Source organism: Gopherus flavomarginatus, chromosome 16 (genome assembly GCF_025201925.1).
Source record: "Gopherus flavomarginatus isolate rGopFla2 chromosome 16, rGopFla2.mat.asm, whole genome shotgun sequence".
Lineage (NCBI taxonomy): Eukaryota > Metazoa > Chordata > Testudines > Testudinidae > Gopherus > Gopherus flavomarginatus.
In genome coordinates this window covers 18,912,878-18,935,579 of record NC_066632.1, presented here as the reverse complement: position 1 = coordinate 18,935,579, position 22,702 = coordinate 18,912,878, and the positions used below count along the sequence as shown (strand labels likewise).

The 22,702-nt window shown below is 52.6% G+C and overlaps 1 protein-coding gene across 2 annotated transcripts in view; it reads left to right on the top strand.

Moving 5' to 3' along the window:
• Positions 1-534: 534 nt before the first annotated feature.
• RAPGEF3 (Rap guanine nucleotide exchange factor 3) overlaps positions 535-22,702 on the top strand; it is a 67,988-nt gene continuing 45,820 nt past the window's right edge. For both annotated transcript variants that reach the window (XM_050925807.1, XM_050925806.1), the window contains exons 1-2: positions 535-840; positions 1,003-1,209. In XM_050925807.1, the coding sequence (XP_050781764.1) occupies positions 835-840; positions 1,003-1,209 (213 nt within the window). In that variant the 5' untranslated portion in view covers positions 535-834. The remainder of the gene's footprint in view (positions 841-1,002; positions 1,210-22,702) is intronic.

Here is a 22,702-nt window from a genome sequence, read left to right as displayed (position 1 = left end):
AAGTTTCTGGGCTTTGAAAAGTGTTGTTATTAATTTCAGGGGTTTGTTGATTTACCGGAACACAGGAACGTCCTGACCCGGATGAAGGTTCACTTTGGCTGAAAAGGCTTTTAAAAATTTTTCCTGGTCAAAAAATGGAGAGGAAACAATGGGAATGGCTCTGGGGTCATTGTGTATCCTGCAGGGCACGTACAGCCCCGGCTGCTTTTAAGTGCGGGTCGGAATTTCACCTGCGCTAAATTTAGGGCGAGGCTCCAACCCCGAGCCCAGGAGAAAGAGGGGCGCGGCGTCCTCCCCGCTCCCCTGGACGAGCCAGGGGGCAGCCCCACTCCCCACCCCTGGCGCGGAAGGGGAATCCCTGGCCTGCAGATGGGGCCAAGGCCGAGCCTCCCGCCCCCGGCCCGCTCAGCCTGTCCCCAGCACCCAGTCCCTAGGCGCGCCGCGCCGCGCGGGAGGGTTTACACGAGCTTGGTGCGCGCCGCTCCGGGGGCGTGGCGCTCGCAGCCCGGGCTAGAGGCTTTTCCAGCTGAGGAGTTTCGGGTCCTGTGCCAAGCGGTGGAGCGTCTCCTGCGCTCGCTCCCAGTTCCCCGCGGAAGGGAGGCGCAGCAGCCCGGCACGGAGCGTGTCTCCAGCCGGAGGCAGGGCTCAGGGAGCAGGATCCAGGCTCCCCACTGGTGCCCAGGAGCCATGGCTTTGCCCAGGGCATCTCCGGTGTCCTAAGCACCCCGACCCAAAAGGCGGGAGTCCAGCTGTTCCTGGCAGCGCCCTACGGGCTGGGGCAGCCGGCGGGACACCTGCTGGAGCCGGACCCCGCGCCAGGCTCAGCCGCGGGACATGCAGGTGGGTGACGCGCCGAGAGGGGACGGGACACGCAGCGAGTTTGCTGCTGGCTGCGATTCATGCTGGGGAGGTGGAGGGCGGAGAAAGCGGAAAGCCTGGAGGGTTTGGCCGGAGCCTCCCCCGGGCCCCGGCTGAATGCCAAGGGTTTCTCTCTGCACGCAGGTGGCCTGGGGCAGGCAGGGCAGGTGGCATGTCGGACCTCTCCTCGAGGACTTGCCAGCGCCTCCAGGTGGGCTTGGAGCCCCCGCTGCTGAAGGGCATCTGCTCTACCTGCTCTTGAAGAAGATGCACTTGTTCCGGAGCTACAGCTACCAGATCCAGCTGGAGGACGAGGCGGGCAGCCTGCCCAGGATACAGGGCATCCGATGGGTAACTACTGAAGCTGCTTCGTGTTGCCTTGCTTGGTGTTTGTGAGAGCTGCAGATGTCCGTGCCGAGGTGCTAGCAGGGCTCTGCTAGTGGGGAAGGGCAGGGAGGGGATGGCTTCTTGTGACAGGTGCTGGGTGCAGGGAGCTGGCACTGAGGAATGAAGGTTAGTCAGGTTGGAGCAAGGCTTTGTTTCATCCCTTGGGCCACTGCTGTAGCAATAACTTACTCCGTAACTGAGTAGCGGAGCAAATTGACCTGGACATTGGCAAGTGCTTGGTGTCAAACAGTGGAAAGCAGTTCCCAAGGATTCTGTGGGCAATTGTGGTTTCTTGGGTGTAAGCAGCCAGGATCCTCTGAGATGTGTTTGACTGTGATATTCTCCTGGGATTCCTAGGCCAGCCTGATGGGGCAGAGTTAAATGGGAAAGGTGCAGGAATGCCACCTCTGCACCCACCTTTCCCCCACTCCTCCCCAGAACAGACACAAGGGCTGCAGTTGGGTAGACTGGCTCCACCCATGAATCCTTCCCTGGGGTGTGATTCTGTGTTGTCCTGCAGTTTGGGAAGCCGTTTACGCTGCCCGCGCACATTCTAATTTGTATTTTACATCCACATGGCACTTGCTTTGCATGGCTGCACCTGACTTCTCCAGGGCCAGGCAATGGGGAACTGGCCCCAATCCAGAAGGGAGTTAGTCTCCATGGCCCAGTCAGGGCTTAGTCCCTCTGCTGAGACAGCCAGCGAGGGGGCTGGTTAGTATCAGTTTTTATTAGTGACAACCAGCTAGGAACCCAACTAAGACCCAGCAAACTCAGCGCACAGAGGGGGCCTCCAAATCTGGAGTCAACAGTAATTTGTGGCGGTTTCCATTGCACTTCTGCTTCATCCTTCATAGTGTGTTGGGGTCTCAGGACTGGTGCCGGAGGGCAGATCATGTGGGCTGGGGGTGGCACAAGGCTGATGGGAAGCCAGCAGGAGACAACGTGTGCTGGGAGCAAAGGGAATAAAACCTCAGGGAGGGAGCCTGCAGAGTGATCATGTATGAAAGGTCAACCATGCATGGGATCCCTCAGCCAGGTTTGGTGCTTTCCCATGTAAACGGCCCCTTCTCAGCAAAGTGTTCCCACTGAAGCTGCTCCTCATGTCTGTCAGATTCAGGGGGACTAGTAGTCCCGCAGAGCCCCGACTCCGTGGAGGTGTGCGTGGAGGTCTGTCCAGCACCATAACCAGGTCTGCGATGTGCCAAGCCAGCAGTATGGGGAGGAGGGGGATGCACGGGAGTCTCTGAGGGCCGAACTTGGCCTGCAGAACCTTAATTCCCGATGTTGGCAGAGCCAAGGGAAGATCCCTGGCATGACTGTCTGGTCCCAGGATGGGGCTGCAGGGTCGGCAGTCAGAGAAAACAGCCTTCCCGTGTACATCTAAGCAAGGAGTCCTGAGGTGTCACTTTTCAGCACAGAACTGCATTGACATTTCCAAAGACAGTCTGATCTCCATGAGCGAGTCCCCAAGTGGCCTAGGCCCTGGGCTGGGCTGGGAGGGCAGCCTGGTACTCACTCCCTGCTGCTTCTTTTGCGTAGGGTGATTTGGGGCAGGGCAAGGGACACCTCAGTAGACATGGCCTCGGCTGTTAGCGAAAGCATTTCCCAGGCGATTGCCCCAGCTTGTTCTCCAGATTCAGCTCTCACTGAGGCATGAAATCAGACCTGTGCTATTGTGCTTCAGTGCACAGTGGCTGTACTGAGTGTTTAAACAATCTACTTGACCATGTCTCAGATTAGATTTAAGCCCTGAGCATGTGAACAGGAAACACCTCTACGCCAGTCTCTGCACCAGCAAATAACCCACACTGTCTCTGCCACAAAAATGTTTCATGGACAGGATTTCCCTTGAGTTTCTGCTTCTTCCCCCTTAAATTAAAATTGCTCTAATTTATGCTGTGCCTCCTATTATCCTCTTTGTGTCCTGGAGAGCAGAGAATAGCTATAGTGAAGTTCACCCTTTCCCCACCCTCCTCATTCCTGGCAGGTCCCTCCATGTCAGTGGCTGGGACCAGGGCTGTACTCTGACAGGGAGAACCCCTGTGCAGGTGGCATTCCTGGGGTACACGAGAGCTGGATCCCACAGCTCTAACAATGAGTCAGCCGGGGCAGTGTGTCGTCACCTGGCATGTCAGGTGCTAGCCTGAGCACAGTGACTATGGGGAGTTAGGGGCTGCATTCATGGTGGCCTGGAAGGCTGTAGATATCAGGGATGCTCAGAACAAGTGCACTGTTAACTGGCCCGTCTCTCAAGTGTATCCATGTCTGGATTTCTTTGCTTAAGGTTCCTCCCCCAGTGGTGTCTAAGTAAGAGCTGGTGACCTTTTTCAAACCACAAGTTTTTCATTGAAAAATGGCTATTTTTTCAAATAGAATTCTTGTTTGTGGAAAATTGTCCTTTTTGTGATTTTTTTTTTTTAAAAAGCAATTTTAAAATATTTTTGTTTCTTGTTTCCTTTTCTTCCCCATCCCCCAGATCTTTTAGAAAATATATGCAAAATGATGTGTCTAAATTAGCTGTTCCCACTCAAGAAAGAGATTTTGGAGTAATTGTGGATAGTTCTCTGAAAACATCTGCTCAGTGTGCAGCGGCAGTCAAAAAAGCGAACAGAATGTTAGGAACCATTAGGAAAGGACCAGGATCGGCTCCAGGCACCAGCATTCCAAGCTGGTACTTGGGGTGGCAATCTGCAGGGGGCAGTAGTCCGTGTGTTTTCACCGCCCCAAGCAGCGTGCCGAATTGCCCCTCCAGACAGTGGGGGCAGTCCATGTGCCCTTAGGGCGGCAGGCGCGTTTCCATGGTGGCGGCAGCAATTCAGCGGCAGCTTCTATGTTTAGCTGTCTCCAGCGGCTTCAGCTAAACATAGAAGCTGCCGCCGAATTGCCGCTGCCGTGGAAACACGCCTGCCTCCCTAAGGGCACATGGACTGCCCCAGCCGTCCGGCGGCAATTCGGCGCTGCTTGGAGTGGCGAGAACTGTAGAGCCGGCCCTGGGAAAGGGATAGATAATAAGACAGTAAATATCATATTGCCTCTGTATAAATTAATGGTACACTCACACCTTGAATACTGTGTGTAGTTCTGGTTGTCCCATCTCAAAAAAGGGATATTAACATGGAATGGGTACAGAGAAGCACAGCAAACATGATCAGGGATATGGAACAGTTTCCATCTGAGGAGACAGTAAAAAGTCTGGGACTATTCACTTTGGAAAAGACACGACTAAGGGGGGGATATGATAGAGGTCTATAAGATGGTTGGTATAGAGAAAGTAAATAAGGAAGTGTTATTTACCCCTTCACATAACATGAGAACTAGGGGTCATCCAATGAAATTAATAGGCAACAGGTTTAAAACAAACGAAAGTCCTTCTTCACACAACACACACTGAACCTGGGGAACTCGTTGCCAGGGGAGGTTGTGAAGGAAGTATAAGTGGGTTTAAAAAGAGTGAGATAAGTTCAGGGGGGACAGGTCCATCAGTGGCTATTAGCCCAGATATTCAGGGACACAATCCCATGCTCTGGGTGTCCCTCAATCTCTGACTGCTAGAAACTGGGAGTGGACAACAGGGGATTGATCCCTTGATAATTGCCCTGTTCTGTTCATTCCCTCTGAAGCATCTGGCACTGGCCACTGTGGGAACACAGGATATTGGGCAAGATGGAACATAGATCTGACTCAGTATGGCTGTTTTTATGTTCTTAAAATCATTCACTGTCCACCCCTGAAAATGCCTGGGTGGGGGCAGAATGGTAAAAGGGAGTGCGTGTGGGGGAGATGGTGCTTGATAAGTTTATGAAGAGGCTGATCTGGCGGGGTTACCTGTGCTAGCAAGGGACTGGACTTGATGATGCCGTCCTGTGTTCCTAAAAGAAAATAAGGGGGAAAAAATGAAAATGACAAATTAAAAAGGTATATTCCCCCCCCCCCCAATTGCACACGCAAAGAAATGAAAAATAAACTTCAAACTAGGTTGATTCTGGCAAAATGGATGTGACTTGGGAATTTCTAGTGTCAGTGGGAAATCACTGTAAGGTCCTTGTCCTGACACTGATCTCAACCCCTCGGGTCTGGGCTGCACATTCAGGGCTGCAGGGATGTCACCCCAAAGGGATGGTGTCAGAGTCTTGTTTCCTTAAACCTCCAGCAAGTTGCCCAGCCTAAGCGAAGGGTCGGGTCTGCCCTTCATTTAGGACAAAACTGTGCCTGGCCTTTCCCCGCACAAGGGCTAAAGCCTACAGCACCCCAGGGCACACATTGCTGCAAATGCGGAGGTGGCAGGGGGAGAAGGCAGCCATGCAGCCTGAGGAGCTGGCTGGGCCTGGCATGGGAGCAGGCAGTTTCCCCTGTGTTCTCTGTTGCTCTGGGAGACCCATCCCTTTGGAGCTGCCCGTGCGGCTCTGGGTAAACACCACAGTCTTGCCCTCGCTCTCAGCCAGCTTTTGCAGCTTTGAGCTTTGCAGCCTGTGTGCTTTTCTGTGCTAGGGCTTCAATGCATGTCATTGTGAGGGGTGGGGAGGGGAAGTCATTTCAGAGCATCCTGTCAGGCTCTGGAGGTCTGAGATTCCCCACATGTATTTTGTCATGGCCTGGAGTCCCTGAACTCTGGGATTGTATACAGCTCCCGAAGTGGTGTGGAGCCCTGGTTGAAGGTTCTGGGGAGGACCCTATGGCCCAGGGCTGCAGAGGAAGGCACCCTGCATGGGTGGGCCTGATGCTGGTTTCTTGCCATCCTGTTTGAGGCTGCGGAAGGGCGAGGGCCTTCACAAGAGCCTTAAGGACTGAAATAGCTTTGTTGTTGTCCCTGGGATCCTAAACAAAGGCCAGCGCAAGAGCAGAGCCGTGGTCCCAGGGCTTGGCCAGGTGCCCAGAGCTGCCGGATTTCTGGAGACAGACAGGATCTCGAGGCCCTTACAGCCAGGCAGCAGGAAGATGGAAAACGACAACTCCTTAGGAAACTGCCTGGAGACAGCAGCTGAGATGCTGGGACAAATTGTGCAGGGGCCAGGTGGGGATGCTCAGCGAGTCAGAGAGGGAGTGCGGCAAGCAGAGCAGCAGTGCCCCAGAAAGCTGGGGCACGGGCAGGACCGGTGCAAGGATGTTTCGTGCCCTAGGTGAAACTTCCACCTTGCGCCCTCCCCCCCACCACGCCCCCACCCTGAGGCGCCCTTCCCACCCTCCACCCTGAGGTGCCCCCCTTGTGGCAGCTCCCCACCCCCACCCTCCACCCTGAGACATCCCCCCTGCCCCAGCTCACCCCTGCTCCGCACACGAGCACCCCAAGCATGCCGTCGCTGCTTCACTTCTCCCGCCTTCCAGGCTTGTGGCACCTAAGCTGATTGGCACCGCAAGCCTGGGAGGCGGGAGAAGTGAAGCGGCCACGGCGTGCTCGGGGAGGAGGCGGGGCAGGGGTGAGCTGGGGCGGGAGTTCCTCTGCGTGCCGCCCCCCCCCTTACTTGCTGCAGGCAGCCCTCCCCGTGCTCTCCTGCCCCAGCTCCCTCCGCCTAAATGCTGGCAGCGATTGGGGCAGCTGAAGATCCGGCCACTGCGGTTGCTGCTGAAGAAAATGGCGCCCCCCCCCCCCAAATGCCAGTGCCCTAGGTGATTGCCTAGGTCACCTAAATGGTTGCACCGGCCCTGGGCTCGGGTGGTGGCAGGACCGGCTGGGTGGTGGCGGGGCAGGGCCGGCTGGGCGGGTGGTGGCAGGGCCGGCTGGGCGGTGGTGAGGCAGGGCTGGCTGGGCAGGTGGCATTGGAGCACCCAGGCACTGAGTAGGAGTGTTTAGAAAGTGCTATGACAGCAAAAGGAGCGCAGCACAAACCTGCTTTGGACACAAAGGTCCCTTTGAGTGTCCAGGGAAACCACTCGCTGGGAATGTTACAAGAGTGAACGAGGGACAGTTCTAGAGCTGGTTAAATAATGAGAAAATCCTGGATCCCAAACACTTCTGTGAATTAAAGCGCCCAGTTCCTTTCCTTGTTCCTCACTGGATTCCAGGTGGCTGCCGGGCACTGGGCTGGTGAACACATTTCTGAATCTTGAAAAGTTTCTCTGGTTTAAGTGCTAGTGCTGACTTATGTGAAAACCCATGCTGGAAAGTGTGTTAGTCGCTCTTCTCTTTAAAATGGTTTCAGCTGGTTTGGGAACGAGGGAGTGATTAGATCAGGGTCTGGCAGCCAGGACTCCTGGGTTCCATGGCTACGTGCCTTTGGGGAAGACATGTGGCCTCTCTGTGCCTCAGTTTCCCCATCTCTAACATGAGGATAATGCTTTCCAGTCTCACAGGAGGGGCTATTTCTGAAGCACTAGTGGCCTTCTGATGAACAGACTAGTGCAAGGCAGGACATTGCTCTGTGTTTGTCGAGAGCCGACCCCAGGAGCTTAGCTACTGCTCCTTATTGCTCTAGCTGCCACCTGGGTTACTCCTGCCTGGCCACAGGCCTGCCTCTTATTTGTAAACATTTGCTTCATAATTACATGTGTGTTTCCTGCTCCATAAACCCGTCACGAGGTTCTGGAATGTTTGCACAGGGAGTGACAGTCTTGGTACCCAGAGGTCGACTCAGAGGCTTGGGAGAGCTGGAGGGTTTGGGGAGCTGCTGAGCATGGGGGTGTTTGGGGCCATATTCCCATGTGCCTTGCCCAGGCCAGGTGGGGGGTGAGAGGTAGAGCTGGGGTCCCCCAGACATTGTAAAACATTTTTTAAAAACTCAGTTTTTCACTCTCCACAAACCTTCTCCCCCTTCCCCACTGAGCTGAAACAGCAAGGCTCCTATTTGCGGGTTCCCCATGGCTCACTGGAGGGGTGGGCACAGTTTTTGCTGCATTCATTGATGCAGCATTTGTGGGCCCCAGCCATGGGCCAGGTGGGGGAGGGCAAGAAGAAAGGAAAGGTTCTTTGGGTAATTATACTTGCCTTTTGACATCATTAATTGGAGGGTCCTGTAAACCCCCTCCCCCACATCTGCCTGCTGCTTACTCTATCTCTCTCTCCCTTGCCCCTGTCCTTTCGGCAACCCCATCACAGTCTAACACAATGGTTCTCAACCTTCTGGGGCTCAGGACCCATTTGTCAGTGTTGATGGTCTGTCATGACCCAGTAAATAGTCTGGGGGTGGAGGCCCTGGGATGGTTTCAGTGAGATCCTGCCCCCGTTGGGGGGTTGGGTCCTGCCTGGGACTCATCCCACAGTGGTGGCTCCTGCAGCTACTGTGCTGTGGGGCCAGCTGGGCTTGGCTCTCGGCTCCAGGCATTGTGATCTCTGGGGCTGCAGCACGGCTTAGGTTTGGCCCCGCCCTCCTGACTGGACCCAGTGTGTGTGAGCGGAGTTGTGACCTAGCTCATGGGGTGGCAGTGCCACTCACCCACATTTGGCCTACCCGGGCTCCCGTCATCATCACGGCTGGCCAAACCTGAGTGGTGCTGGGAGCCCAGAGATTGCAGTGTCTGGAGCAGGGAGGTGAGCCCAGCCAGCCATGTGGGACAGGAGCCACCGGAGCTGTCATGTGATTCCTTGAAACATTCTGGTGACCCAATTTCAGGTCCCCATCCCGGGGTTGAGCACCGGGATCTAACAGGTGGGGTGAGGGTTGATGTGTGTTGCTCTCCATGGAGGTTGGGTCTGGAGAAGGTCAGAGCGATTCTTCCCTCCGACAAAGGAACTGGAGGGGATGTGGTGAAGTGGCCATGGGTGGTAGGGGACCAGACAGGGGATGGGGCCTCTTAGTCCCTCCAGCACTGTCCTTGCAAAGGACTAGATGGGCCAGGAGCTGCTCACCCACCCTGGAGTTCATTGCAGACCCTGGAGATGGGAAAGGGCCATGAAGCTGTTTTCTCCTTCCTCTAAATGAGTGGTTCTCAACCTGCAGTCCACAGGCCTCTTGTGGCCCAATCAGCACAGAGCTGCAGCCCATATGACATCCTCAGAGCCACAGAAATAGTATTGGACGCGGCCCACATAACGCATTGTGGACCACATATGTGGCCCACAGTGGTAAATAGGTTGAGAATCACTGCCCTAAATGATGTTTCTAAGTGAAGTTTGAACTTACAATACAATTTTGAAGTGAGCTCCAGATTCTGCTTAGCCCAGTGCCTGCCCACAGACCCCATGCCTGTGCTGTGTGTGGCTCAGCTGCTGGAACTGCCCCTGTCATTAGCATGAGAGACAAGGTGGGTGAGCACCAAGAAATTAATGAGGAGGCCAGTGCATAGCCAGTGGGAACCCAACCTCCCCCCCCGCAGGCTGGGGGTCCCTCTTGCTCTCTCTGGGTTAATGTTAGAAGCTCACTCCAGGCTTGTCTAATACAACACATAGAAAACAGGTCTGACAGGTCCCTTCAGCTCTGCTTCAGGCCCTGGTTTACTCAGCACACGTGGCCCCAGCTGGCGGTAGATGAAAGGTGGTATTTTTACAGGACACACCGATGTTCAGCAAGGAAAAGCTAGTACAGCAGTCCCCAAAATTTGAGGGTCGTGCCTACCCCACCCCCTGTCTGCAGCCCCCTACAGCCAGGACCAGGAATGGGGCTGTGGCTGTAGGGTGGGGGGGCATGGCTGGGGTAAGGGGGCCTGGACTGGGGCTGCAGCTGGGAATGGGGATGGGTCTGAATCTATGTATAGGGCTGGAGTCACATCCAGGGGCCAAGGCTGAGGGCAGGAGCAGAGCCACAGCTGGACTGTGATTGGGGCCGGAATCGCGCTGAGGCTGGGGACAGGGTCTGGCACAGGGCTGGGAGCTGTGGCTGGGGGCAGGGTGGAGCTGGAGCAGAGCTGGGGGCAGGGCAGAGCTGGGTTGGGTGGCACTATCAGTTTGGGGACCTTTGCATTAGCAACTAGAGACATTGGTGAATGAGTGCATCAGGGCCCCTGAGGAGCTACACAATGGCCTCACCTCTGAGCCGGGTTCAGAGGAGTTCTTGAAGTGAACCCGAACCCAAAGTGCACATGGCTGAGCACTGCCTTCTTTGCCTGGTGTGAATAACTGTTCCCCCCCCCCGGCTTGGGGCCAGACTGTGCCCCACAGCTCAGCCCCGCGTAGGGCCAGCACAGTTCCAAGCACTCCCAGCTCCCATCTGTTTAGGGCGGGGTGGCCAACCTGCCGCTCTTCAGAAGTTAATATGCGGCTCCGACTTGGGGGCTGGAGCTACAAGTGCCAACATTCCAATGTGCCAGGGGGTGCTCACTGCTCAACCCCTGGCTCTGCCCCAGACCCTGCCCCCACTCCACCCCTTCCCACCCCCTCCCCTCAGCCTGCAGTGCCCTTGCTTCTCCCCTGCAGAGCTACCTGCATGCCATGAAACAGCTGATTGGTGGGGCTGCTGGTGGGCTGGGAGCAGGGCAGGGGAGCTGCTGGTGTATTACTGTGGCTCTTTGGCAATGTACATTGGTAAATTCTGGATCCTTCTCAGGCTCAGGTTGGCCACCCCTGGCTTAGGGTGACCATATTTTCCCAAAGGGAAAATGGGACAACCCTGGGCTGGCCTGAGGCCACCACTCCCCCAGGCGGATGTGAGGCTCACCACATGGGACCAGTGGTCTGAGCCTCCCTGCTGCCCGCCCACACATAGAGCCAGTCCCTAGCCTCCAGCACCCTCCCCCCACATGTTCCTCCACGTCCCGCTAGGGATGATCAGTTGGCAAGAACAAATGGGACAAATGCCCAGTTTTGTCAAAAAAGTCAGGATGGCTGTGACAGGGCCTAAAAAAGGGACTGTCCCTGCCAAAATGAGATGTATGGTCACCCACTCTGCTCTGGGGCAGGAGTACGTCACTTCTCCCTTTCCAGGGCCCTGTTTACTGCCCCTGCAGGCCTGGACAGCTCTGGCATGGGAAGGCTGCTGTGGGCACAGGCACTGACTTTTATTTTTCCCAGTGAGTGCACCACCCCACACTCTGCCTTGAGGCCCCATGCCACTCCACCTCCTCCCCCAAGGCCCCACCCTTGCATCACCTCTTTTCACACCTGTTCTGTCCCCCCGCCAAGGCCGTCTGCCCGTTGATTGCTGCTCTCTGCCCTTCCGCAAGTGCCTCCAGCTGATGGGTGGCCCTGCCAAACAGCTCTGGCTGGTGGGTGCTGAGCATGACTGTGGGAGAAGGTCACAAGTGTGAAGATGGCCTTGCCCCAGGGGGACGGTGAGAGCCTGAGTTCCCCTCAGTAGTCCCCTCCACCCTATGTTCCAACAAGGATCTGGAGCCTGGGCATGGCTGGGGGACTGCAACATGGTGCAAACTGCACAGAAGCTAGGCCTGTATTGCAGCCACCACCTGCAATGCCTCTGGCAGATGGGAGGCACGTTGGATGATCACAGATAACAATTTGAGTCATCAGGATGTTCCAGGCCACACCTGCTCTGCTCATAAAGTTACTGGCACACGATGCTGCTTGGGCTGAGTCAGCAGAACCAATGCTGTCATGCCACAGATGGGCCTGCGGCATCAGGAAGTGTAGTTGCAGCTGGAAGCCTCTGTGCTTCAGCAAATAGTGAGGGATGAAGCTGGCACTGATGCTGATTGCAGTGATTTGCAGTGGGGATGGTCAGAGAATGCGCTTGGTGGGGCTGTGGGTGCAGAGCCCGCTCCTGCAGTGGAATCCCACCCCAGCTTGGCTGGTTATTTCAGTGCAGTTGCAGAGGCACCATTTCAGATTTGGAAGGGAGGGGCAACTTTAACCATGATTCCAGGGACTATGTAGGCACCTGAAAACTCCAGTTGTTTTTGCAGATAATAACTTAGAAATAAGCTGAGAGGAGCGCTGTATCTAATTCCTATATAAGGAAAGAGAATTAAATAAATATTAGACCCACTCAGCTCTAATACTAACATATTCTGACAGCTTGTGTCAAGTCACTTAAGGGACACTGGTTAGATTTCAAATTGTAACGTATACTCTTACCTTGTTACTAACTCTTGATTACAATAGTTGAAATAATTGTAGAAAAATCTAGATGACTTTCTGTCACTTTTTTAGCAGTTCACAAAGCTTGGAATAGATCATTTAACTTTTGGAAACATCCTACTAGGGCAAGGCCCCATGAGTTTATATTGCACCTGCCTGGGGCTCTAGGGGTGCTACCCCATACAAATAATAGACCAGACATTCACTTTAAACAGGAGGGAAACTGACTCTTTAAAGTCACTTTCCAAGTATTGCCAACCCCAGATGTTCAAAATCATGAGCCAGGCTCACCAAAATCATGAGATTGGCTTTACAGTTATGAGATTATGTAAAAATAACAACGTTGAGGGGCCACAGAGACGTGTCGGCTGCTTCCAGGAGCAGTGCGGGGCCAGGGCAGGCAGGGAGCCTGCCTTAGTCCCACTGTGCCAGCAGACTTTTAGTGCCTAAAATCTCCCAGTTTGGCTTCAGTAGGAGAGAGGGCCTGATTCCAGGAGACTCCCGGTGAAACCGGGAGGGTTGGCAACTCTGCACGGGCACATCTCTAGAATGTCCCAGGTTTCCTGCCCAGGCCTTGCTGCACTGCAGGGGTGCCGCAGGTCGATCACTCACTCTGGTGGTGGCCACACACCTTCAGGCTCTAGGTGGTAGGACCTTCTTCCCAGTGTGGCCCCCCACAATTGGGGTTACTATCCCTGCCCTCCCCCACCCCCCAAGTCTGGCCTGCAAGGCCTTTTGGCTGGGGGCATTTCCCTGCACTGGGGCCCACTGCCCAAGGTTCCCCCTTGCTCTCCCCAGCTGCTCACTGCACCCGGTTCCAGACTGCTCCAGCCCCAGCTGTACTCTGCCTCCAGCTCAGCTCTCTGGGCTGCTTGTCTGGCCGGCGCAACTCTGCTCCCCAGCTCAGCTCAGGCTTCCGCTCTCTCCTTAGCTCAGCACTGCTCTGGTCCAGGCAATTCCAGTTCACACAGCGGGCAGCCTCCTGACTGCCTCAATAGCCTGCCCGCCCTGTCAGTCAGGCTGACCTGGACCGTTGATCTCTCCCCATTGCCCTGGGGATTGTCAGTCTCAGGGTCCTGGATTCCCATTGACCCTTCGCCTTCCTTTTGGTACTGGAAGATTATAGAATATCAGGGTTGGAAGGGACTTCAGGAGGTTCTAGTCCAAACACCTGCTCAAAGAAGGACCAACCCCAACTAAATCATCCCCGGCAGGGCTATGTCAAGCTGGGCTTTAAAAACCTCTGAGGCTTGAGATTCCACCATCTCCCTAGGTAACCCATTCCGGTGCTTCACCACCAGGGCCAGCTCCAGGCACCAGCGAAGGAAGCAGGTGCTTGGGGCAGCCAATGGAAAGGGGTAGCATGACTGGGTCTTTGGCAGCAATTTAGCAGCAGCTCCCTCAGTCCCTGGGAGCAAAAGACCTGCCATCGAATTGCTGCAGAAGAATGAAGCAGCGCTACTGAGCTGCTGCCGACCATCCTTTTTTTTTTTTTTCTTTCTTTTTTCGCTTCACTGAGTGGGGTGGCAAAAAAGCTGGAGCCGGCCCTGTTCACCACCATCCTAGTGAAATAGTTTTTTCCTAATAGCTAACCTAGACCTCCCCCACTGCAACTTGAGATCATTGTTTCTTGTTCTGTCATCTGCCACCAGTGAGAACAGCCACACTCCATCCTCTTTGGAAACCCTCTTCAGGTAGCTGAAGGCTGCTATCAAATCCTCCCTCACTCTTCTCTTCTGCAGACTAAATAACCCCAGTTTCCTCAGTCTCTCATGTGCCCTAGCCCCCTAATCATTATTGTTACCCCTCGCTGGACTCTCTCCAATTTGTCCACATCCCTTCTGTAGTGGGGGGACCAAAACTGGATGCTATACTCCAGGTGTGGCCTCACCAGTGCCAAATAGAGGGGAAGAATCACTTCCCTCAATCTGCTGGCAATGCTCCTACTAATGCAGTAAAATATGCCATTAGCCGTCTTGGCAACAAGGGACACACTGTTAACTCATAACTAGCTTCTCGTCCACTATAATCCCCAAGTCCTTTTCTGCAGAACTGCTGCTTAGCCAGTTGGTCCCCAGCCTGTAGCAGTGCATAGGATTCTTCCACCCTAAGTGCAGGACTCTGCACTTGTACTTGTTGAACCTCATCAGATTTCTTTTGCCCCAGTCCTCCAATTTGTCTAGGTCACTCTGGACCCTATCCCTATCCTCCTGTGTATCTATCTCTCCCCTCATCTTACTGTCATCCTCGAAGTTGCTGAGGATGCACTCCATCCCATCATCCAGATAATTAATGAAGATGTTGAACAAAACCAGCCCCAGGACCAACTCCTGAGGGACACTGCTCGATACCGGCTGCCAACTAGATATTGAGCTGTTGATCACTACCCGTCTGAGCCCAACTATCTAGCCAGCTTTCTATCCACCTTATAGTCCATTCATCCAATCCATACTTTTTAAACTTGCTGGCAAGAATACCGTGGGAGATCCTATCAAAAGCTTTGCTAAAATCAAAGATATATCACATCCATCGCTTTCCCCATATCCACAGAGCCAGTTATCTCATCATAGAAGGCAATCAGGTTGGTCAGGCATTACTTGCCCTTGGTGAATCCATGTTGACTGTTTCTGATCACTTTCCTCTCCTCCAAGTGCTTCAAATGGATTCCTTGAGGAACTTCTCCATGATTTTTCCAGGGATTGAGGTGAGGCTGACCGGTCTGTAGTTCCCCAGATTCTCCTTGTCTTTTTTAAAGATGGTCACTATATTTGCCTTTTTCCAATCGTCCAGGACTTACCCCAATCATCATGAGTTTTCAGAGATAACGGCCGATGGCTGTGCAATCACATCAACCAACTCCCTCAGCACCCTCAGATGCATTAGATCTGGACCCATGGACTTGTGATGGCCAACCAACCCTGCCCCACTAAGTTTTAGTAAGGGGCCAACAATCCCCTCATACACGTCATCACCGTAGCTCACCTATGAACCTGCTGCACTTCATCTGTAATGGCCAGAAAAACATTATAAAATAGTTATTTAAAAGTCAAATAAAACACTGATGCCAAACAAAGTGTTGTCCCTGGAGCTGGCTTACTGAGCACAGGCAGTGCTTACTACCAGGCAAGGACTGTGGCTGTTGGTTAGTGTCTTGGGGAATCTGCAGGGTCCCTGCAGCTTCCTGAGACAGGAGTGGGTGTAGTTCTAGATGCTGCTGGTCAAGAGGGACTCTCCCACTTTCAGTAACTGACATACAGCTGGCAGTGAGTCTTAAACCACACCTCCAGGAAATGTGAACTTTTCTGGAAAGAAGTGGGCTGTGCCATCACCAGGCATAAAGGATGCACAGATCGAGCTGAATGGGGAACACTTTCACTAGCAAGCACAGGGGGTTCATGGATCGGCGGCATCCTGTCCCTACTACTGCCCATTCTGTACAGTGCCAGCACTTTGGGCTATCTCTCTGAAGAGGGACATCTCTGGACGTGAGCCAAAGGATGGGAAAATGCTTTCCAGCAGTTGAACTCACTCAGTGCTTCCTTCACCAGCTGACATATCTTCTGACCACACTGCCGTGGTCAGCACTCTTGGAAACCAGGAGGACGAGAGAGAGAGTATTTGTACCAGTCGGAGCTGAAGAGGGACATAGTGTTGTCACATGAGGAGATCTCTTGGCCACAAGTCCTCTTGTCATTTCCTTTTTGAGGAAGAATGTAGCTTTCAAATCATCTATGCAACTTGGGAGCGACTCAAGGCCCCACGGGATAACTGGCTTTGCACTCACATCATTTCCTCCTTCTCCCAGGAGCTCCGATGCCTTGTGGAGATGACCATGTGTGGAGTCTGACGGCAAGCCCTGCTTAGGGACAGGACAGTGAAAACATCTGCATCATAGCTGCACTGCCAAGGGGCTTGCCCAGATCTGGTAAATCAGAGAAGTAGGAGATCACATTATCACTTTCACTACTGCTTCTGAAGGGCACCCTTCAGCCCCACAGAACTGGAGTATTTGAGAACTTCACAATGAGGAGAGTAAATGTCCGGTAGCATTGTTTGCAGCCAGACAGAAGGATACCAGAGACAGAGCTGAGTTCCTTGGAGCTGAGTCCTTCTTCCCAACACCACTCTACAGGCTGCAGGACCAATGGGCCAGATCCTGCACTGTGGTGCAGTGGCAGCACAGATTCTGGCCGGTGAGGTTGAGTGAATCTGGATCCAAGAGGATCACTCAGTGCTAAGGGGATCTTTCAATGACACAGTGCTGCATAGAGATCCCTTCACTGCCAGGCTCCATGCTGGCACTGGAGAGAGCATGGCCAGGGGGCCAATACACTGTGCTGGTCCCTGGTTCAGATTTTGGCTCCATCAACCTAAGGGCTTTTCTCAGTTATGCATGGGGACTGGTCTGGTTCCCAGTCGTCCCAGGACTGGGGAGAGCAGGAGTGGTGAGCTCTATGATTTGTGCACCTATGGATCTAATTATCCCCTGCCCTGTCACTTACACCTGTGTATAGCAGGTGTAAACCACCCCCGGAACACAACTATCCTCTCACTTTCACCAGCACCTGCATTTCATACTCACTTTGCACAGGAGTGAATGGCTGCACCAGGCAGGAGAAATTCAGGCCAGCTGGGACTCTTGAGACACAACAAAGAGAAGGAGAAACCCCACCTGGGACTCGTATAAAGCTGCCATGAAGGCAAGTGGAGAAGCTTCATCTTTGAGTTACAAGTTAAAACTACCGGCCACCCGGGAATCAGTAAAATGCCGACAAAGCTCTATTGAACTGATTGGCTGGGATGTGTGAGCAGCACGAGGACTGTGCTACAGGCCAGAATGAAAAGCACCAAGGGGCAGAATTATTGATGATATGCATGACTTGCTGCCCATGTCAGAATCTGGTAGCTGAGACATAATGAGTGCCAGGGATATTTCACTTCATGGCCTGAGGTCCAGCCCTAGTGGTTGAAATGCTGCTTAGTCTCAACGTTCAGAGTGCCAGGTCAGTTTCACTCTCCTTTTGGAAGTTACCACCAAGAAAAGGTGGAACATTCCTTTAGCATTAGCAGAATCCCAAGCTCTCCATTTAGACTGGAGGTGTGAGGAACCTCCGAGTCCTATTCTGTTTGTGCAGAAATCCACGGGCTAGAGCAGGCATTCAAAGTCCTTCAGCTCTAGTTCCCTGGTGATGTACCAGGTCCATGGTGCTGAGCTCATGAGCTGACTAAGTCATTTCTTTCTTATGCTGGTTTTCCATTGGGCCAGACTCTCCTCAGCTGATGTAAATAAGTAAAGTCTAGTCAGGACAGTGGAGCTAGGAGGCCTTACACCAGCTGGGGATCATGCCGGCTGTTTGTCTTTACGAGATGAGAATCGGGCAAACTGAAGCAACTGCTCAGGCTGGTTATAGTGCAGGAATCTCTTCCTCCACCCCTCTGGTGAGAGAAGAGCAGATAAATCCTTGTCACTGGTTCAGTGGGTGATGTGACCCAGCAGAGACCAAGAGCCAATTGTGCAAAGATTGAAGCCAGTGTCTGAAGTTGTTGCAGGGTTGCCATGGGAATTTGGGGTTGACTCTCCTTTCTCTGCTCTTTCCAGTTTGCTCCTCATGCTGGTTATGTGGGAGGCAGGGTGTGCGCGGTGCTGTCCTTTGGGCCCGTTATAACCTGAGGGTCATTTGGATGCATCGTGTAGCCAGGGCTGGGCTGCTGTGTTATGCCTGGTTTGTTCAAACACGGAGGGTCTGTCTCTACTGCAGCTGCGCGTGAGCCCTGAGCCTCGGTAACAGACACATGCTAGCTCTGCCTGAGCTACCACACTGAAAACAGCAGTGTGGATGGTGTGGCATAGGTGCTGGCACAGGTTAGCCACTCGCATACGGACCCAGGGGTCAGGCAGGCTTGGCTCAGACGGCTAACTCGTACCGCAATGTCCACACTGCTGTTTCTAGTGCACTAGCTCAAACAGAGCTAGCGTGTGGCTGTCTACCCAGGCTGGGAAGCTCACTCCCATGTGCAATGTAGACATATGTGGGGGCTCCTAGCATTGAGCTATCCCGAGCTCACCAGGCTAGAAAATGTCATCTGCTCAGTCCATGTTACTTCCACCAGAAGTGGTGGGCTGAGAGCAGGGACCCCTGGGTTCATAGGCGCTGACTTCCCCTTTGCCCGATGGTTGCTTGACACCCCCCCTCGGCCCCAACCCTTTCCTGCCTCTGCACCGCCCTCGCCCTGCCCCCATTCCACCCCCTTACCTCAAGTGCCTGCCCTGCCTCTTCTCCACCCTCCCCCACCCCGAGCACACCACATCCCCGCTCCTCCCCCTCCCTCCTGGAAAGTCCAAAGTGCCGCCAAACAGCTGTTAGGCGGCAGGGTGGCGGGACGCGCTGGGAGGTAGGCAGAGGAGCAGGGACGTGGTGCGCTCAAGGGAGGAGGCAGGGCCAGGGCAGGGGATGAGGGGAGTTTGGCTGCCAGTGGGTGCAGAGCACCCACAGAGTTGGCACCTATGCCAGAGTTATATTCTCTGAGATGGACGGGGGAGGGAGGGAATGACAGCTCACAGGGGCTGGTCACTACAGTCCTTTCCAACCTCAGACTCTGCACATTTGTGCAGAAATGCAGTTACTTCAGTACTGCAGCTTTATGTTGCTTTGCACTGTGCACATTGTGTAAGGTCTTTGATTATTTGTCAGCTTGGAACGTAACCCTTCTGTCAGGTGGTGTTGGCAACTACAACCTGGCAACTACAAGGGTTGGGTTCAATATCTAGAAGTTCCGCCTAACGATACAGAACAGAACCGGTTTGAGCCTCCACCCAGAAATCTGAGAAAATTAAACCCCACCTGCGGGCATCTCTAAGGCCAAGGCTACACTACAGACTTTTGTCAACAAAAGTTATGCTGCTTTAATTAAACTGCTGTTGCATCTCCACACTATGCTCCTTGTGTCGGCAGAGTGCACCCCCACTAGCAGATCTTGCATTGATACAGAGATCAGTGCACTATGGATAGCGATCTCGTTGTGCAACTGGCTGCAGGGTGCTTTGGGAAAGGTTTACAATGCCTCATGGGGCAGGTACAGCATCACATGATGCAATGAGAGACAAAAACGCATCCTTTAAAAAGTGGAAGTTAAATCTTAGTGAGGAAAATAGAAAGGAGCACAAACTCTGGCAAGTGAAGTGTAAAAATATAATTAGGAAGGCCAAAAAAGAATGTGAAGAACAGCTAGCCAAAGACTCAAAAAGTAATAATTTTTTTAAGTACATCAGAAGCAGGAAACCTGCTAAACAACCAGTGGGGCCACTGCATGATCGAGATCCCAAAGGAGCACTCCAGGACAATAAGGCCGTAGTGGTGAAACTAAATTAATTCTTTGCATTGGTCTTCATGGCTGAGGATGTGAGGGAGATTCCCAAACCTGAGCCATTCTTTTTAGGTGACAAATCTGAGGAAGTGTCCCAGATTAAGTTGTCATTAGAGGAGGTTTTGGAACAAATTGATAAACTAAACAGGATTAAGTCACCAGGACCAGATGGTATTCTCCCAAGAGTTCTGAAGGAACTCAAATGTGAAATTGCACAACTACTAATTGAAGTTTGTAACCTATCATTTAAATCAGCTCTGTACCAAATGACTGGAGGATAACTAATGTGATCCTGGCAATTACAGGCCGGTAAACCTGACTTCAGTACTGGGCAAACTGGTTGAAACTATAGTAGAGAACAAAACTGTCAGACACATAGATGAATATAATTTGTTGGGGAAGAGTCAACATGGTTTATGTAAAGGGAAATCATGGCTCACCAATCTACTAGAATTCTTTGAGGAGGGTCAACAAGCATGTGGACAGGGGGGAATCCAGTGGATATAGCGTATTTAGCTTTTCAGAAAGCCTTTGTCAAGGTCCCTCACCAAGGGCTGTAAGCTGTCATGGGATAAGAGGGAAGGTCCTCTAATGGGCTGGTAATTGGTTAAAAAGTAGGAAACAAAGGGTAGAATAAATGGTCAGTTTTCAGAATGGAGAGATATAGTGGTGTCCACCAGGGGTCTGTACTGGGACCGTGCTATTCAATATATTCATAAACGATCTGGAAAAAGGCGTAAACAGTGAGTTGGCAAAATTTGCAGATGATACAAAACTACTCTGATCAGGGGATTGGACTAGATGACCTCCTGAGGTCCCTTCCAATCCTGATATTCTATAATTCTATACTCAAGATAGTGAAATCCCAACCAGACTGCAAAGCACTACAGAAGTTGGTGACTGGGCAACAAAATGTCAGATGAAATTCAGTGTTGATAAATGCAAAGTTGGAAAACACTGGAAAACATCCCAACTATATATATAAAATGATGGGGTCTACATTAGCTATTACCATTCAAGAAAGATCTTGGAGTCATTGTGGCTAGTTCTCTGGAAAAATCCACTCAATATGCAGTGGCAAAAAAGCAAACAGAATGTTGAGAATCATTAAGAAAGGGATAGATAATAAGACAGAAAATATGTTGCCTGTATATACATCTATGATATGCCCTCATCTTGAATACTGCATGAAGATGTGGTTGCCTCATCTAAAAAAAAAGATATATTGGAATTGGAAAAGGTTCAGATAAGGGCAACAAAAATGATTAGGGGTATGGAACAGCTTCCGTATGAGGAGAGGTTAATAAGACTGGGACTTTTCAGCTTGGAAAAGAGATGATTAAGGGGGGATATGTTAGAAATTTATAAAATCATGACTGGTGTGGAGAAAGGGAATAAAGAAGTGCTATTTCCTCCATCTCATAACACGAGAACTAGGGGTCACCAAATGAAATTAATAGGCAGCAGGTTTAAGACAAACGAAAGGAAGTATTTTTCTTCACACGATGCACAGTCAGCCTGTGGAACTCCTTGCTAGAGAATATTGTGAAGGCCAAGACCATAACAGGATTCAAAAAAGTTCATGGAGGACAGATCCATTAATGGTTATTAGCCAGTATGGGCAGGGATGGTGTCCCTAGCCTCTGTTTGCCAGAAGCTGAGAATGGGTGACAGGGGGATGATTATCTGTTCTGGTCATTCTCCCTGGGGCACCTGGCACTGGTCACGTTTAGAAGACACTGGGCTAGATGGACCTTTGGTCCGACCCAGTATGGCTGTTCTTAAGTAGGTTTCTCAATCCCATTGTTCCATGGGCATCCTACTAGATTGGTGCCAGCTGCTTTTCAACTGAAACATATGTTGGGGAGGGAGGTTGAAAGAGTGGGAGAGTATGTGACAAGGACCATGTGTGCACGTGCGAATGGGCACCAGGTTTATACAATTTTTGGTGGTGTCCTGTACAGGTCCGCAGAGCTGTCCCATCCATAAGAGAGACCAGGGCAACCACCTCGGGACCATGCTTTGGGGGCCTCTGCGCTTCAGGGAGACACAGGGTCCATGATGGTGTGGGAGGTTAGCAGGGGCTCTGGCAGCAGTGAGCAACCTAGCCCCAGGCCACCCCACTCCGCACCACCCCGCCAGCTCCCAGCCTCACTTCAGGTAGGGGGCAGAAGCCGAAAAGAAGCAGGGCAGGGACGTGGGGGAAAAGGGTGTAATGGGAGGTGGGGCAGGGGCAGGAAAAGGTGGGGGTAGACCAGGGCAGACTGAGGCTGGGTTGCTTGCTGTTCCTAGTGCCAGCCCCCCGCTATTCCCCCAGGCTGCTGTGGACTCCGCCTCCCCTCAAAGCACAGGGCCTGGAGTGGATCGGAGAATATAAGCCCAAACATTAGTCTGGAACGTGGGCCCGGCTCCTCGCTACATCAGCCCCCAGCTGTGCACAGCACAGTGGTCTCCCCCCTGCCCCACAGCAGCAGCCCATTCTCTGTGCCTGCTGCTGTATTCCTAGTGCTGGGAAAAGCAGGATTCCACATTCCCGTTTCTTTGATTCCCTCCAAGTTCTCCCACAGCCTCCTCAGCTGCCAGGAGCAGCATCTTCAGCAGCTCTGTGATCTCTCCACACTGAGCAATGTCAAAGCTTCCAGCAGTGAGCAGAACTGTCACGGCGGGAATTGTGGGATACTGGGCGAGGCCAGTTATGTAGACATAATGAATGGCAGCATCTACGCTGACGTGTTGTCACTCTAACTTTGCTGCAATAAGTTCTATGCCTCTTGTCGAGGTGGTTTTATTTTGTTAGCAAAAACTCTGCTGTTTTGTTGCCAAAAGTAGCTTTGTCGTGCTTACACCTCCCCTGCTTTGTCAGCAAAAGCTGCCTTTTGTCGATAAAACTGTGTTGTGTAGACAAGGCCTAAGAGGCAATACTTCCCCACTCACAAGTCTGGGTATAACAAAAGAAATCTTGTATTAAAACAGGAAAGGGAACCCAACATTAATTTGGCAAATCATCACAGCCACATTCAAAAGCACATAACCGTAAGCAAATGCTCACTGTGGAGTATGTTGGGGGGTGTCCTTTGCCTCAGTTTCCCACCTTATGATGTGAGAGTCCAAACAAATGGCCCTTTAACATGCCACTCCCTTTTCCCTCAGCTGCTCCCCACTCACAACTGGTTGTCTTTGTCCTCCACT